Here is a 17801-nt window from a genome sequence, read left to right as displayed (position 1 = left end):
AATGAAAGGTCTAAAAGTTCTACAAACTAGTGCTTCTAGGAATGTAAAAAATTGTTCTCTCATTAAGAGGAGAAGAGTTGAGCATTGTATTATGATCCTCAGTTTTCTATGACTTCTGACACTGACTTTAGTGGGAGCAAATCTGGGCCATAAAACTGTAGCTTGAGCAAAAGATGTTCAATATGTAGTATCCTTAACTTCTATCACCAAATATCATGCTCCAGCTATGGTCAGCTGTCCAATGGCATCATTTACTGCTTTATCAGTAACAAAGTTTGTATGATCTTTATTTTTTTGTTCAAGTATCAGAACTATTACAAATTCTGCAACACAACAACCTTAAATCTTTTACAGTAGGAAATTTTAAACATTTCCCTGTGAAAATAACGTCACTAAAATATCATATGAAGTTCACTGCAATATAAAGATCACCCAACGGTGATAAAACACTTTCTGTAAAACTGGTTAATTCCTTTTTTTAAAAAGGTTTTCAAACATTAGAATTCATTAATAAAGCACGCATTAAACACAAAGCCACACAACATGCATCAAAAGAGGAGTTAAAATACAACTGTATTTCATAGACAAAAGTCACAGTCATTAAATTAAATTACAGACACAACATTATAACTTATTTATTATTTCAAGCTATACAGACAACAGAGCACCAAAATGGAGAAATTTACTCTAAACTTGATAAACAGTAAAAAGATTTTTTTTTTTTTTTTTTTTTTTTTTTTTTTTTGGAACAGGTACTTTCTCTCATTTTTATCAGAATTACTCTATATGAAACCCACTATTTCAAGTCTGTTCTATGACATTATTTGGGTAGTGACATATGTTACCAGTTATCTCTGAAAAAGCAGTCCCCACTACCAAAGTTTTTAAAAATGAACTGCGTATGCTAATATTAAGATTTCAGCCAATGGGGTTTTAAATAAGCATGCTGTAATGGTAATGAGGTATTCTGAAGTTTGATATTAGGCAGCAGCATAAGTAGAGGTATAAGACTGAAGATGGTTTTGAAAACCAAGTTCACTGATCCTGAACTCCCTTTTAATATAAAAGATTATCTTTAAAGATATAAATACTTTTTATACACTAGAAAAAATGAATGAAGGCACTTTTATCATACATAGTAAGATTTCTGCACTAAAATGAAAACAAATAAATATTTTACTTATACAAGTTTGGGCTGCTCCTGCTCCTGCAGAAGTTGATGGCAGTACATCACTGGAAGGGGACTGATGTGTCCATTCTTAAAAAATACACTTCTATTCATTAAAAGTAGGAAAAAAAAAAAAAAAAAGATTTCTTCCACTAGTGCAAAGACAGAATTATACAAAAGCTCTTCTGGAAAAAATAACTAAAGAGAAATCTCAAAAACTAGAAAAATAAGCTACTTTGGGGGTATTGCATTGTGTCCAAAAGACAGTAAGAAGTATCAGTAAGAATCTCTGACACCTAGAGATAACTTGAACGAGCAACTGATCCTCCCATTTTATGCCCGAAGTTAATTTGAAATCATGAATAATACTTATGAGGTCAGACAAAAATCCTAAGAGTGAGGAAAAATATTTATTTTGTCAACATTTCAGACAAATGAAACATAAATTAACTTCTATGTGGATCAAATCTTGACTATCACCGAACACAAAGACACCTTGGACAAAAACAGGTTCAGGCTGCTCCCAAAGAACTCTGTAAAACTAACAGTTTTAAACTGAAGATTTTTTAGGACTTCTGTTTTTAACATAATTTTGGCAGTTAGTGAAACTTCTGTTCACAATACTTAATTTCCTGACTAAAACAAAGTACAATTGATATGACTAGTTTGTTGCCAGTGTTTAGCTCTTTCAATAGCTTTACAGCTGCTAGCAAAGCTATCTGCACAATCACTATTCCTAGGAAAGTTATGTCTGTCCACTACATGGTCACTTTCATTAAATAAAGATTTATAAAAGCTTTAAAGTAATCAAGAAATGAATCCTAAAATTATAATCTGACTTCACAACTGGTGTTTAGCAAAATTTCAGGACAAGCACTTCAGGAGTCTAAACTTTGAAAAGAACCGGATATATCATATCTCAAGTCTCAAAAAAAATGTGAAGCAGAGCTACAGCTTCAGACTATGTTAAGAAAACAGACACTAATCACTGCACTCACCCTAGAGTAGAAATCTTCTTTTACTAGAATCTGAATAAAATTCCAAATGTAGATGTTTTCAAAGAAATCTAAAGAAAGTAAAAACCTCAAGATGGACTTTAACTTCTCTGTGCTCTTACCTGTTAGTGCTCAGCAATAAAGCTATACAACAACTATTTGCAAAACTGGTCAGATTAAGGAACTAGCTACAGGATGCCTCTAAAAGACTGAAAGCTGTTTGAGACAAAACTAAGGGTGGTATGAAGGCATAACTGTTTGCTTTTGTGGCAATACTTGTTACCTCCAACTGAAAGCAGCCTTCTGTGATGTGTGCGCTCTGGTAAGACATGTATGTTGTAAATTTAGTTTCATGAATGCCATGAACATATATTGATGATTTCTGTAACTTCTTTAGGAAAAATCAGTTACAATTTAGATTTCAGTAGACTTGATTTCAGTAGACTTGTGTTCCAGGTATCTGTGCTTTCTAAAGGAACTGGAAAGGATGGGAAGCAAACAAGTACTTCAAATTGTCATATACTCTGTTAAAATGTCTCTAATAAATTTAGCTTGATCTCCACATTCACACAAGAATAAAAGCTCAAATAAAGACAAAGCTTTCAAGGTACTGTCGATTGCATAAGCAAGAACCTTGCTATTTGGCTACCTGGAACTCCAAGGATTGAAAAATGCACTGGGGCTGCTGGGAGGATCAAAAGAAAAATCAGTTCCCTAAAAATTCAAATTCAAAATTCTTATTATCCAAAAATGCAAACAAACTAACTTGCCTCACTATGTGAAACTGTAAGGCATTGTCTATTTTAGGATAGTCTATTTTATTTCTCCATTGTAATTCCTCACATACCTTAAAATCACATTTTATGTTTTGCCTAGGTCACACGCCAGGGCCTTGGCATCAGAAGTCTCCTGACTTGCTGCTGTGTGGCAAATTATTTCCCAGTCAAGTACTGCACTTCACTTGGAAGGTAGCAGCTAACAGCTCAAATGTCTTTAAATCTGCTCTTACAGTTAAGCTCTTCAGTGGATCAGATGACACTTTCATAGTCAGATAACTCTGGGATGAACTTAGCACTTCTTTATTGCCTGAAAACTACTCAGGTATGACAAATATGTCAAGAATAAAGGATCTGTAAGTAAGTGAAATGATATTTAAAATTGTGTAGCATTTTTATGCTAAAGTATTATTTATTCTATAGTATAGCTACTTTACATTGGCTCTATTTATGAAACCTGGACAGGTTGTATACGCACAATCAGAAAATTTGTTTCATCTAGATTTAACTGTTGAACTGATTAACTGTTGATTATATTCCCACGTGACTTTTTGTCAGTAAATAGACAACTGTTTGTCTAAGAATACTAAAACATCTAGATATGGGAAATGCTGTTCAAAGAAAAAGATCTTAATATTAAAAATTTTAACAAAGACATACAATCCTAAAAAAAATCTAGTACAAAATTGTTAACTCTCATCACTGGAACAGTTTTAAAACCTTTTGACATCTTTGAAAATGTACAAGCTCATTTTTCATGCTTTGACTAAAAGCAACTTCTTGTCGTTAAGGTTAGAAAACCTGAGCCAATCTGAAGAAAATTAGTGAGTCCAAATCATGAGTCTTACTGTATGCATTAACTACAAAAAAAATTGTATTAGAACAAAGTGCTCTTAGTCAGCTGTCAGAATGCTACAGAATTTCTTCTTGACATTATATAATGTGACATGTGGTTTCCATACTTCTTTATGTTGTAGTTTATTCATTCTTTCATGAAGTTTTGGATCATCGCCTCAGTCCCTTCACAAAGAAGCAAGACTGATCTAAAAGAAAAATATCCAAGACATATTGGCCAAATTTACTGGTGGCACAACTCCATTCAAGTAAGCTTCTAAGCTATAAAAGAATGAATTTACCTAAAGCATTATTTAATTTATAAATATGCTATAAATAAAGCAATGTATATATCAAGAATGAGGTACTTAGATACATGTCAGACTAAAAAATGACCTAGAATATTTGAATTTAGGAGTGTTTATATAGGACTGTTTAGTTAGGAGTGTTGAGGTTGATAATATTTATCAACCTCATTTATGTTAGGAGTATGACAGCACTATTATTTAGAATTGATTTATACTAGTTTAGAAATAATGAAATCATTCAGAGCCTTCAAGATGCATGGATTGTGTGTAAACCCCTCCATTTCTTTAAGGCTGAACAAAAGGAGAGTATGATTCAGTTCTCAGTAGAAGCAAACACACTGGGAAACTTGTGTTTAACTAAGAGGGGAAAAAAGATCTGAAAAGATTCAAAAAAGATCATTGTCAGAATCTGCCGATAACCTCCTAATCAAATGAATTCAACTTGCCAGTAAAAGGATATGTTTCCCAGGCATATTCCCTGCAAAACTTCAAAGCCTTTGCTCAGATATCATGAATAATAAAGATTCTGAACTCATTCAAAGGATCGAAGATTCTCAATCTGAATTATAATCATACATTTAATTATTGTATATTTGAGCCATAAGTAATTTGCCTTCTCTCTCATGCTGCACAACTAATGGCAGTCTACAACTACAAAAATGGACAATAAAGTATCCACCTGGAATATAGAAATGAAGAACTATTCTAAAAAAAAATAAACTTCTTTTTGTTGTTTATTTTTGGAACAAGACAGAATGTTAATCAAACTAGCATTTTATTCATGTAATAAAAAATTTTCTTGAACATGAATTAAAACTAAAGCAAGCTTGCTCTTCTAAAAACAAGTACACAGTTTGCATAGAAGGTAGAAAGATACTGTATCTTAATGTCTTGCAATCCTTACTTTGTCACTCTCTGAATCCTTATCCAGCAGCCTTTGTAAGATGCATTTACATCAATGGCATGGAATTATATTTAACCTGTACTTAGTTAATTCTGTAGAAAAATCGAAAGTTGCTTCTTTTGAAATACAAGGTAGTCCCGCAAATGTATGCATCTAGGATCATTATTTCTATTGCCCAATTTTAATTTTCAATACTTAACTCTTTAAAAAATCCCAGAAGAAATGCTTTATAAGTGGAGGACTGTCACCAAATTAAGAAATACACCTCGCAGCACAAAGGAGCTTCTAAGCCATACCAGTATGATGAGATGAAGGATAATATCTGTGAGAAAGTGTCCTTGAATGGTATAAGCCTACAGAATTTAAGTCTCATCTGCCTCACACCATTTTGGAGTACCAGATAGTACTCCAAAGTAACCAAAGTCATCCCTAAATAATTTTTCTTTCTTCAGAAGTACTATTTTAATATAGCTTTAGTTCTTGGACTCAAAAGAGTTTTCATTTTGTATTCTTAACTAACATATACAGATTGCCAAAGATAAATATTGAAAAATCCTTCCAAGAACTAACATTAACTAATACAAAAAAATGGGTTAGAAGAAGAGCTGAATATCCCTATGAGTGTATCTTTGAAGAGAAATAATAGGATGGCAAACAGAAAAGCAATCTTTTAAAACTATCGGGATCCATGAACACACACTCTTTACAATGAAAAGGTTTAACTTACCTATATCCTAGCATCTTAATCCCATATCTTTAGCCTATCTGAAGTTTATTATATTTAGCAAAGCCTTCTCCTTTTGAGAAGACACAAGCATACATATAAAAAGATAACTTATCATGTTTTACACATAGTCCCTTCACCTTAAGATTTCATATGGAAAGCAATGACAGGTTTTAGTCAGTACCTAGCTGCTCAGTGTAAAGACAGGGAATATAGTCTATACATAAACTATTTAATAAATACTTTGTTCCTTTCTGATGCAGTAGTGCTGTTTGCCAGAATGCAGAGAAATAAATCAAAGGAGAGAGTAAAAGGAGAAACTTTTAAAGGTTAAAGCTGTTAAAGAAGTAAGCTGGAACAGTAATCATGTAAAGAGGTAAGTTAACCACAGATTCACGGCTTCAAAGGATTTTAGGTAAGAGTGACTAGCTCCTTGGCTTTATCAATGCCAAGCATGGGATCAAAAGAGGGCCAAAACCACAAAGACTGTAGTAAAAGATAGTCACGAAAAATCTAGAACACCAGAAAAACTGTCTGAAAAAGTCTTGAAAGACTCAGAGGGCAGCAGAAAGTTTACTGGAGCAAAAGCCTTTCTTCCTAAAACAGACTTTGGAAATACTCTAGCCCCCCAAATCTTTGAATAAAAGGATTAACCTCATACAAGGAAATAGAAATTGAACAGTTTTATTTTTTTGCTTTTGAATAACTTATATTTTAGTCACTTTAATCATCTTCCCTTTCTTTCTGCACACAGTGGACTGGGTCAAGTAGCCATGCACTATGGATCTCTAGTTTTTCGCCAATAATGGCCTAAAGGTAGCAATTCAAAGACTTGCAGAGGTCAAATATCTGGTATTTCTGTGTGTAGTTGATTAGATTTCCAGAAAGAATGCTGGTTTAAAGTGGCTACTTTAATAAACGTCACTAATTTCTATTGATTTGATCTCCTAAGTATCTTTAAAAATTCTAAGTAAAATTCATCATTACAATGATTAGTTTAATTATAACTGTGTCCTCAACAGAAGGCAGTCACCCAATAGAGGTCTTCATTTCCAAATAAAAGAAACTGACGACTGATAAAATAGCACAATCCATGCCTTGCATCAGACTGACTCTCTAGTGATTCTATCTGAGTCTTCGTTAATCACACTTTTTCCTGAATCTATTTCCCCTTCAGACCAAAATCAGAGAAAACTACCTGGCTGTCTAAAAAGTGGAATAATAAGTGAGTTACAGCTTTTAGTTCTGACGTGGTTTAGACAGAGCTAAACTGGAATGAGAAGAAAGTTTTCTAAGCAATTGCTATAACCATTTCTGAACTGGCTGGCCCAAAGATGGGGCCAGTGTAGAGCAAGGTCAAAGAGTTGTTCCAGATGAAGCAACTGTTCAAAATTTGCCTTTCTTCTGCTCACCCTCTCCATGTATTTTATTTATGCTATGGATGCTAGAAGCAAAAACTAGCACCTAATCAATTATGGCAACTTTTACTAAATGTGAGAAGTCTCACATTTTAGTTTCTCCTGAAGCTTGACATTACTGTCTAGACACACACATACTACTCACTGCTTTTATCAAAAATACAGATTGTGTTTTATCTTGCAGCCTTTACAGATAAGGGAATAGGTATAGACATGACACACTTGATCCCCAACAATATTCACCCATTAACAGTACCCTTCATGAGTACAATAACAGTATCCTATATGAGAGCATACTGTGCTCTAGAAATATGAAAGATAGGCAGAGCCTTAATCTCATGCCAAACTATCACAGCACTAGTCAGTCACTCATTGGCGAAGGCTAAACAGATGAATTGAAAACCAGTATTGAATACTTCCAGAATTTGGAATCGAATTAAAAAAGAGGCCATAAACACTCTTCTTCATCATTTGATTGGATTCTAAACTTAATTTTGAAGGATTAAAATGGCTTTTATGTCAACTGAGATATAAAACAACATAAAATCTTTGCACAACTAAGCCATATATGACATTTATAAAACAGCACTTTTTGGGATCCTATTCCTACAACAGGTAAGTTACTAATGCAGTGCAAGCTGCATCACTCAGGGAAAAAACAGGTTGTGGAAAATTTTAGATCTAAAAGGAAAACAAACATTGAGTTCAGAGGCAATTCTGTATGAATGCTCGGCTTCTCAGTACATGAAGTACATACACTAATAAAGATAAGTATTAGCGAGTCACCACAAATTCTTTGGTTAATGACTAAATAAGATACTCTAGTATCTGTTAAAAACAAAACTAAAACTCTGTTTTGCACAGTGGAAGAAAGCAATATGGTGATAAATTATTAACACAGATTTCCATTTTAAAGTGTATTTGCAACAGATTAGAAGAGAATATGCAAATATTAAGAAATTATTTCACATTGAAATTCAACATTCATTTTAAAAATGTTTCCAAATTAATTAAAATCACCAAATTACACAATTTTACTAATAAAAAGGTTGTATAGAATTGTGATCCTTGCCCATCTCCCAGGGATGTCAATGACAATTTTTGCACTTTTTCTATGAAATCAGAGCTAGACCCACCTACTTTGACAGCCACTAATCACTTTAAAATTGAGCATAATAGCTAATAAATATTGCTGTCAAATTCATAGCTTGAGAAATATAATGTACTCTAGTGTAGAGTATGTTAAGTTTACTTCAGGATGTTAATTATCTGCTAGTGGCAATTTTAAAGATTAATGGTCATTACTGTGGTGATTTTTACACATTAATAGACAGTAACATATAGACAGTAACATATTATAGTTACATACATACTTATACACAGACAATTTTAATTAGCCGTTTGTTTAAAATCCACAAATATAAACCTTTATACAAAAATGTACATGTAATATGGAGTAAAATGTTGTTTGATGACAGTGTAATATACATATGTGAGATATTTTATACTTAAATATAGTATTAATTAAAAAATGTTATGCACTGGAAAGCCTTTTTACAAATATAAATAGGTAGCTAATACTACAGTATAAATTACAGTATATTATTTTAAATTATAACACAGATCAATTCATAAGCCTTCAAAACAGAATAAACTATTAATTATTGCTATCTGCTATGATGATTTCTGATAAACTTCTATGATATTTCACTGAGCATGATACTGTTCCTGCTGAAGTAAATGGCAGTTTCCACTTAATTCAATGAGGGCAGGAGCATTCGCTTAATGAAACTACATAGACTATATTCCACATGCATTATTTTTTCACTGTTATCAAATAAAGTACCAAAATAATCTTTAAAATGAAAGAGGAGAGAGCAATAGAAAGAGTAAGAAAGTAAAAAAATATTAGTGAATGCTATCGTACCGATTTCCACGGTCCCCGATGCCATGAAACATCACCAGGGCAAGAATGCACATTACATTGTGCCATATTAGGTGGCTTGTCTAGAATTTCACAGTTTTGATCACCCAACATTTGGCCAGTAGGAAGTTGACAAATCACCAGTCTTGTCTTTATTCCATCTCCACATGTCTGAGTACACTAAAATACAGAATTTTATATACAATATCTTTGTTAAAAGAATCTTCACACATCATTAATCCAAAAAGATATAGCAATAATCAACACATGTTATGACTTACTATGTTTATCTTCATAATCCCTGGACACCCCATCCAAGAATGAGTACTGAGAGCCTAAACTCATGTAATGAAATGACAATTCTTTCAACAAACAGTTTACAAAACCGAATTTTTAAACTTTGACAAATGATTGTCTAGAAAAAGTCTCAATAACAGGGATAATCTGCTCTATCAATGAGATATAATTATTTGTGAGAATAAGCGTATAGATATATAGCTCTTTTATAGCAGGAAAAGGTGGAAATCAGTCCTAAAAATGGTATCCTTGCCAGACAAGAGAAGTCTCAGATACTGGACACATTTTCTTATAGTCTAACTTACATAGACTAAGTATTAGTATATACAGGATGTAGTTTATGTTTTGACTTTCTTCTAATATGTGCCCACATAGCTATAAAAAATTTATTCTCTGTTCATTCTAGTTTCAGTTCTCTCATAATTCTCTAATTCTAGTGTTTTCAGACAATAACCTGAATTCTCATTTCTAATGAACTATTATAATCAATCTGATCAAAAGTCAGTATATTCCAATAAATTATAAATTCCTACTACAGTTCAGAGGATTCTAAATTAGAAATGACTTGCTGTGCCTGCATTAACTGGAATTCAATCTGCAGCTATGGTCTGAAAGAACATGACATTCAGACTGGCCTCAATGGCTAGAACTGGACAAAATAAGAAAAGTCACTTGATTAATTTTTCTTGTTTTCTCCAGCTCTAGATATTGAGGTATCCAAGAATAAGCAAAAACTACAAGAGGTTAGACTAGAACAAATGCCAAACTAACCAGGTAATTTTCTCTCTCTGTGGTGTCTGAGGAAAAATGCATGGTCAAATCTTGACAATACATAGCAGGGAGAAACCTTTCTTTGTCCAAGAATGTATAATATTGCATCAAAGCATTCTAATTTAAGAGTGGAAGTTGCCAGTGTTCAGACTTAGCATACTTGAAGCTACTACAACTGATTCTATTTCTGCCTTTAAGACAACAAGCTATTTAATCCAGGCACACTTTTTAAATGTATGATCTTATTTTCATACCTTCTAATTCATAGCTACAACACAGCATTTTTTTCCTTCTTCTAACATGTTCATATGGACAATGTTATTCCAGTCACTACTTAATAAATTTGAGGTAAAATATAACTTCCATTTAGGTTTCTTGGGTTTATTTTTTCTTAAAGTAGCTATTACAGAGAAGTTTTTCTCACACAGTCTTTTTGGAATAGAAAATGGTTTTGTATGACTCTATTCGAGAAACTACTGCAACATTCAGTTATAAGTTTTTTTTACAGCAGGTACTTATTAACTTGTGAAATACCAGAAAAGTATAAATAAAACTAGAATTTCTGAGTTATCACTATTCTACTGTTTAACAAATATAATGGCATAATTCCAATCACTTTGTACATACTTAGCATCATACAATACTTACTTCTTTTGGATGTATATTTCAGTACCCATATTTATACTACAGTTCTGGATTTGATCAAGGAACAAATTTTTTGATATATGGATTGAAATGGATTCTTTTTAAATAAGTAAAACATGGTCTACTGTTCAATTCAGACGAATAATTGTTTTACTATTTCTAAGTTTATGTGGTAAATAACATTTCCCTTTGAAAGTGAAATAATCTTACTTCTCCCCAATTCCCATAGTTCCAACGTGGGCAGGGTCCAGAATCACAGTGTCTTGACTCTGGAGGTTTTGTTGCCTCATCACAATAACTAGCACTTCTTCCTTCTTCATCTTGACACACTACAACCCGACGGTGGAATCCACCTGCACAAGTACTAGAGCACTAGCAAAACATGTAAACATATATATCACTATTGTATAATCAGTAAAACGTACAATATGTTGGTTAAAACAACTTTAAATTAAAATTTTTATGTTAGCATGCAAAACTGGAGATTTGCAAATTAAAATTACTATCATATAGAAGCATTTTAATGCTGAAAATGCAAAAAAATATACATTTTAAATTGAATATATTTATTTTCAGATCAAAAAATTTTAAAAGAAATACACTTTTAATTTAACCAAATTCATTCTGCAATAACTTTCTAGAAACACTAACACATCTATGACAGAACCCATCAATATATTTAAAAAATTTCTTACTGCTCCCCAAGGTCCAGTTCTCCACTGATATCCTCCCACAGAAGGATGGTTCCACTGGTTTACTTTATCTTGTGGATAGTGTATTGGAAGGTAATCTGTTTCTGGAAAATGGCTTGGACGGTCATGTATTTTAGGAATATGATGATAAACTGGTGGACATGGTGGCATGTTACATTCCTGTTCTTTGGAAGGACGGCCCTCGGGATCACAGTAATTGTCATTGATTTGTTGATGATAGTTGACGCAGATAACTTGTCTCGTTACCACTCCACTATCACACGTAACTGTGCACTGGCCAAAAATTAATCCAATATTTATGATAGAATACTGATGATAAATAATCCAAGACATTCATATTTACTTTTGACAATAATAAAGGTACATGTTATTTTTTCAAGGGATGCAGCCTTAGTCATGCTTGTACACAATAAGAAATCACAATTTACAACCAGAAAATTTGCCCCAAAATCTAATAAAGACATTAAAAGCCAATTCAAGTAATACTTACAGGGGACCAATTTCCAACTTGCCACTCTCCACATGGGCTAAAGCAGCTTGAAATTTCAGCTGGTCGTGGTAAATGAGCACAGAAAGATTCATCTGCTATTCCTCCATGAGAATCTCTACAACTCACATAGCGAGCACGATCACCTTTTCCACAGGATGCAGAGCACTGTGAGAAAACAGTCCAGGCTCATCACACTTTAGAAGATCAAAAGAAGACTATGCAAGCATCTGAAATACTAACATAGCTTAGTATTGGTTTGAATTCAGAATTAAACCTTGAGAACCAGATTCCCATCTCACACTGATACGAAACTACACTAATAGAGCCATGCATTAAGGAAGGAAAGTGAAACAATGCTGGATGGTTTAGGTCATAAATTCCCCTTGGCTTGGCACTGAAATGCATGGCCATAGTTCTGCTGAATTAATTCCGCATATCTGAACAGGTAACATTTCAAATATAACATGGAATCTTTATAAAGTTGCAGATGGTATTTTATTCTTAAGACACATTGGACAGGAACTTCAAGCACATTTTAATTACTTGATTATGATGAAATATTTACATTAACTGACATTTAGGATTCACTTGCTATTGTTTTTTATATTAGCATATTCCTCTGAGCCCCTTCTGTTGGCTTCATAGTTGAGAACTGCAAGGTGGATTTCGCAGTGAGCTTTTCAGTAGCCTCAACCTACGCACTTGTTACTACTATTTAGTCAACCTGTGCAAAGATATAATCGTGTTTTATGCTTTGCTAAGAACCTCAAGTGATTAACAGAAACACCTATATTTTTATAAATGACTTAAAATTTTCATCTCTGTCAAATAAGACTAATTTTTATCATTACAAAACTAAAAAACTCTTCTCTTAAATAATGTTTGTGTATAAACTGAATTTATTTGTAACATTTATTCTTCAAATTATCTAGCATGAGATCTTTGAAGACCAAAACTTCTTACCATTACTACTCACATGAAAGATTTAAGTAGTTTTTTAGAATGAAATATGCTCTCCACATTCAGAAACTAATCCATTATTTTAAAACCTACTTCCTTGAACACTCTCAATCACATGAAAGCTATTCTGCTCAGAACTCCAGTGCCCAAACTCTCAGGTTTTCTTCCTTATCTTTCCTGCTAGATGTGAAACACAGAATTTGCTTAGAGTGTCAGCTACTTCCAAAAAAAAAAGTCTTTAAAAAAGTTAATAATTTTGTTAAAGAATTACCCCAAGCAGATTTCAGTCTGAAAGATACACTGATGAGAGTGTATCTTTACACAGTAGGAAAATGGGTGAAAAAGTGCAGGATAGCTTTGCAAGTTATGACCACTATTACATAACGTACTGGGGTCCATGATCCGTATCTCCATTGAGTCACCTTCCCCATATGAATTAGAGGAAGTGATGTACTCCATAATTTTGTATTTTCTGGACAAGAGGGCAACTCACATTCCTGTGGAAGAGAAAAAGAGCAACTTTAAAAATACAATTTTGGGAACAGGTGAACGTAAAGTAAATGGCTCACCCAAAAATGTAGATCATACAATTACAGTAAGGCAGCATGAATTGACAAATAAATATTATCTTCTAATTTTCCATAGCATTATTCAAAAGTTTTTTATTTATTTTTGTTTCAAATTGAGAGGCAAAGAATAGTTACTTGATAATAAAGCTATACTAGTAGTAACCACAAATATATCCACTTTGAGAAAGAATTATATTGGGGAACTTGCTGGAAACAAGGGAAATCAACATTACTGTGTTCTGTTTCACAGCCATGTGAGTAAAGAAGAACAGAGAGATGATGGTGGCTGTGCTCTTCCCTATACCTTCAGCTACAGAGAACACGAAATTGTCCAGTTTCAGTCAACAGTTGAACTGGCATCACTATTCAAAATATGAGATATATTCAAACCCGGTGTGTTTCTGCATATGAGTGGAAATTACTTTGTATGAATTACTTAGCTTTTTTTTATTTTGAGTCTTATTCAAGAGGTCCTCACAGGAGTAATTGTGACTAGTTTACTGGATGATGGAATCCTCTTTTTTGTGTTCTTGGGATGGCAACCAGAGTTGCTCTCAATGGTTACCAACTAAACCGGATATAATTGTTGTGCTTCAACAATCTACTGGCTGGATCAATATATTAATACACAGGTACCTTGCATCTAAGACACTAATTGCTTTTAGTTGAAGGTAAATCCACTGACTGTAGTGAACAAATATTTCTTATGAAAAAGGATAGATCTAAATTAAGAGAAGTGCTAAAGAAGTAACTTTGGACAAAAGAGAAAGGTGGAGAACCATATCATACATTCATATATACAAGTTCATATCTATACAGTTCTGAATTAATTTCATTCCAATAATCAAAGTTTTCTTCAAATAACCTTGTTTTTCTTTTAATGCTAGAATTATAGAGCAGAATACCAGGCCAACTAGGTGCAACTACTGTGCATCATGGCAATCAGGTGATCAGTTTCTTTACATCACTGTACATGTTGGAGCTTTTTACAAATAACCAAAGGTCTCTGTATCCCTTTAATCATATACTAAATTTTCTTATCTCCAATCTCCCAATTGCTCTTCTTTTATTAATTCCTCAGGCCAAATTTGAAGCATACAGAATGAGAAGACAGTTTCAGTATTTTTTTTGCATGTTAGAACTTGTTTTCCATGAGTTCCCCCCAAAAGTCAGTAGACAGTATTTGTGTTAAAAAGCATTACCAAATGAAACTAATTGTTTACTTACTTGACTGTCCCTGGGACGAGTAGCAGCATTGCATTCTCTGTCATCATCCAAAATAACTCTGTAAGTCCCAGCAACACATTTGACTGCACGCATCTGGTATCCGTGACCACAAGTTACAGTACACTGTTAAAATCAGTAGTTCACATACTTGAAATAAAATTATATTTATTCAAATTTAATTTTTCATTAAATTTTCTATTTTAAAATTCATTATATCATGAGTAGAAATTTAATAATTAAGAAATGATGCACAACTTTTAAAAACATTTTTTACCATTCTAATGGCAATTTAACATGTCGAATGATTTAGAAATTGAGCAATAATCTTAATGTCTACTGAACAACTACTGATTTACATGCCTAAAGGCCAGCTTAGTAATTCAGACAATGTGCACAAAATTTAAAAAATTAGAATTCAGTTTGTAAGGCACATGTGTGCTTTACATACTAATCTAACCAAAAAGTCTACTTAGTGAGCAGTTAAGAGGTTTAGCTTAAATCAAATGAATCACTCTCTAAATTCCACTGATTATACTGTCCAGAAGCACAATGTAGTTCCCTAGACAAAGGAAAAGTGATCATCTCTAAAAAACTTGAAAAGCAAGCCTCTCCAGCTGATAGTCCTGCTTCTGCATCTCCATCCTCCTCACCAGATATACTGTCTCTCTGTATTTAAATGGCAAGTATTTCCTAAGTCCTTGCATGCTTTCCCTCTACTCCCAATATGTTCATTTTTATGGGAAATACTGCTTTGTTATCCCTTTTATCACTGTTGAATTTTTCAGGAATAGATCCTTGGCAGATAGTGCGATATAGCTGTAGCCACCTAGGGTGCCTCTGTAGCCAGCAGAGAGAGATAGGAACCTCTAGAAAGTGATTTATCCTGCTCATCTCAGCCACTTTATGACTGATTTAGTTACTTCAAACAGATGCCATGGGAGGTACTCTGGAATATGCTCATCCCTCTGCCACCCTCGAAAGGAGTTAGTCTCCCACACATTCTATGCCTTATCTGCTCACCATGTCAGACTGATATAATCAAGACTCAGCTGGCACTGACAGTTTATGAATGGGTAGCTTAATTGAGACCCCCTAGATAAATGAATCATCAGCTGGAGCTATTCACACCTTACCCTTCTCTATGGAGTGTGCCAACAGTACTATTAAAGAAGGCACCTAAACTTTTAGATGGCTCAAAGCAGTATGAAATAAATCCCACCCTACAAATCTTGTGGTTCAAACACGAAATAACAAAAATCCAGGTCATAAGTAGCTAGTACCAGATGGCACAGTGGAATAATTCCAATGCAAAACTTTGCTTCAGCTCATAAACTGATAGATTTCCTGTTAAAGAGTTATTCCAGAAGAGCTATACAGTGTGATTTCCTATTCAAATAAAAAATATCATAGGACTAATTAATTAAATTTCCTATTTCCCATTTGCACTTAGCATCTAAAAATGGGAAGCCAGCATCCTGTGACCAAAAGATTACCAAAAAGACATTCAACATTCTGTTAAAGAATCGCATGGTAATCTCTGCAGTAAAAAAGCACAACATGAGACAAGCTCTGTACAAAAGAAATGTGTAAGTTAAAAATATATGTTATTTCCCAATGTTTATTTATTAGATATTTTATCAACAGGTTATATGTAAAAAATAAATAGCACCTGCCATTCACTTATGAGTTCTCACTAACATCCAACAATTACTGTGAATAAACAATACCTCTTTTGGTTTGAGTAATCTGAACATATCAAACCTCTGTGAAACTGAGTGCCTTATTTTTGAATTAATTCTCATCTTTCTGGTGACAAAGGTTTCCTTCTCAAATTAATTCACTTTTTTCTGGAAATTTGAAGCCCCTCTGGTATACTTTAGATGAGCATCATCAGAAAAAAAGAACATATTCTTGAACTTCACTTTCAGATAAAGAGACAGAAGCTCTTTTATCACTGAAGATTGTACAAAAAAATAAAATATTCAGCCAAATACAATGCCTTTTTTCTGATATTATTAGTATACACCATTCTATGCTCTAAGCTACAACTACCATTTAAATATGTCAATGTATTTATAATTATTTGGATCTTCACCTGTCCCATTGATCTGAATGTTTTGCTATCTACAACTATTTTCATTATTTTGGAGATGAAATATGTTCATGTGAAACAGCATTAGCAGTCTTAGAAATCAAAGCTCATAGTTCAGGCATCCAACTTCTATGTGAATGTTCTTAGGCTTAGATAGTCAATGGGAGCACAGGGAGATGTGAATGAATCCACTTGAAGAAGCTACTAAACAAAAAGTATTTAAATGGCATTGTTTTGTGTTTACCTAAAGTCTGAACTAAAGCCAAAAAGACAGAAATCCTTAGGTACTCACCGATCCCCAAGGCCCTACTTGCCAAGATGCACATTCATGAAGTTCACATGGTGTTACTGATTCTGGTCTATCACTTGGATTACAGAAATCGTCTCTCAGTTGTTCATCATTAAGTTGGCACCATACTTGTCGATGTCTCATTCCTTTGCCACATGTCACAGGACACTGTAAAATCATATTAGATTTACCCATTTAATAAGACACGAAATTTTTCTCTTTTTAGTAGTCCTTAAGATCACATAAATGACTAAAATATTCCAGGAACGTAAGTACTGCAACAAAAATAGTTCTTTTGCGAACTCTTCAGTTTCTAGTAAGTATCATCCTAAATGTGTAATACAGACAAAGGAATCACTGTTAAGTTTCTAAAGCTATAAAAATATGAAAACAATGTACTGTTCATTTATTGCCATTAAAAAAGTATACTTATTTAAAATATGAATGCATATAGCACAGCTTTCACAGGAAACATATTTAAATGATCCATGATTCAATTATATAATCTATAACAAAATGGACATAATTTTTTTCTTCACTTGACTGAATGGTTCACACTACTTTATAACAAAGGAAGGTATGCATAGGACTATAGACAGATCTACTCTAAGTAGTTTCACTATCCCTTTTTATTGTAGCATTTCAGAGAAAAAATTAATTATTGGTATGCATTTCACAAGTTCTTGTGATGTATGTA

At 33.3% G+C, this 17801-nt stretch overlaps 1 protein-coding gene across 1 annotated transcript in view; it reads right to left on the bottom strand.

Annotated features, from left to right (window-relative positions):
• ADAMTS20 (ADAM metallopeptidase with thrombospondin type 1 motif 20) overlaps nt 1-17801 on the bottom strand; it is a 116084-nt gene that overhangs the window by 33830 nt on the left and 64453 nt on the right. Inside the window, exons 22-28 of the mRNA XM_085318544.1 lie at nt 17108-17272; nt 14724-14846; nt 13317-13424; nt 11968-12132; nt 11460-11750; nt 10975-11136; nt 9055-9231 (exon numbers count right to left, since the gene is read on the bottom strand). Of these exons, the coding sequence (XP_085174670.1) occupies nt 9055-9231; nt 10975-11136; nt 11460-11750; nt 11968-12132; nt 13317-13424; nt 14724-14846; nt 17108-17272 (1191 nt within the window). The remainder of the gene's footprint in view (nt 1-9054; nt 9232-10974; nt 11137-11459; nt 11751-11967; nt 12133-13316; nt 13425-14723; nt 14847-17107; nt 17273-17801) is intronic.

The sequence above is a fragment of the Rhea americana genome, unplaced genomic scaffold (genome assembly GCF_003343005.1).
Source record: "Rhea americana isolate MKP2758 unplaced genomic scaffold, rheAme1 scaffold_54, whole genome shotgun sequence".
In the NCBI taxonomy this organism is placed as follows: domain Eukaryota; kingdom Metazoa; phylum Chordata; class Aves; order Rheiformes; family Rheidae; genus Rhea; species Rhea americana.
The sequence above is the reverse complement of the archived record's forward strand: the minus strand, read 5'-3'. Positions and strand labels throughout refer to the sequence as shown.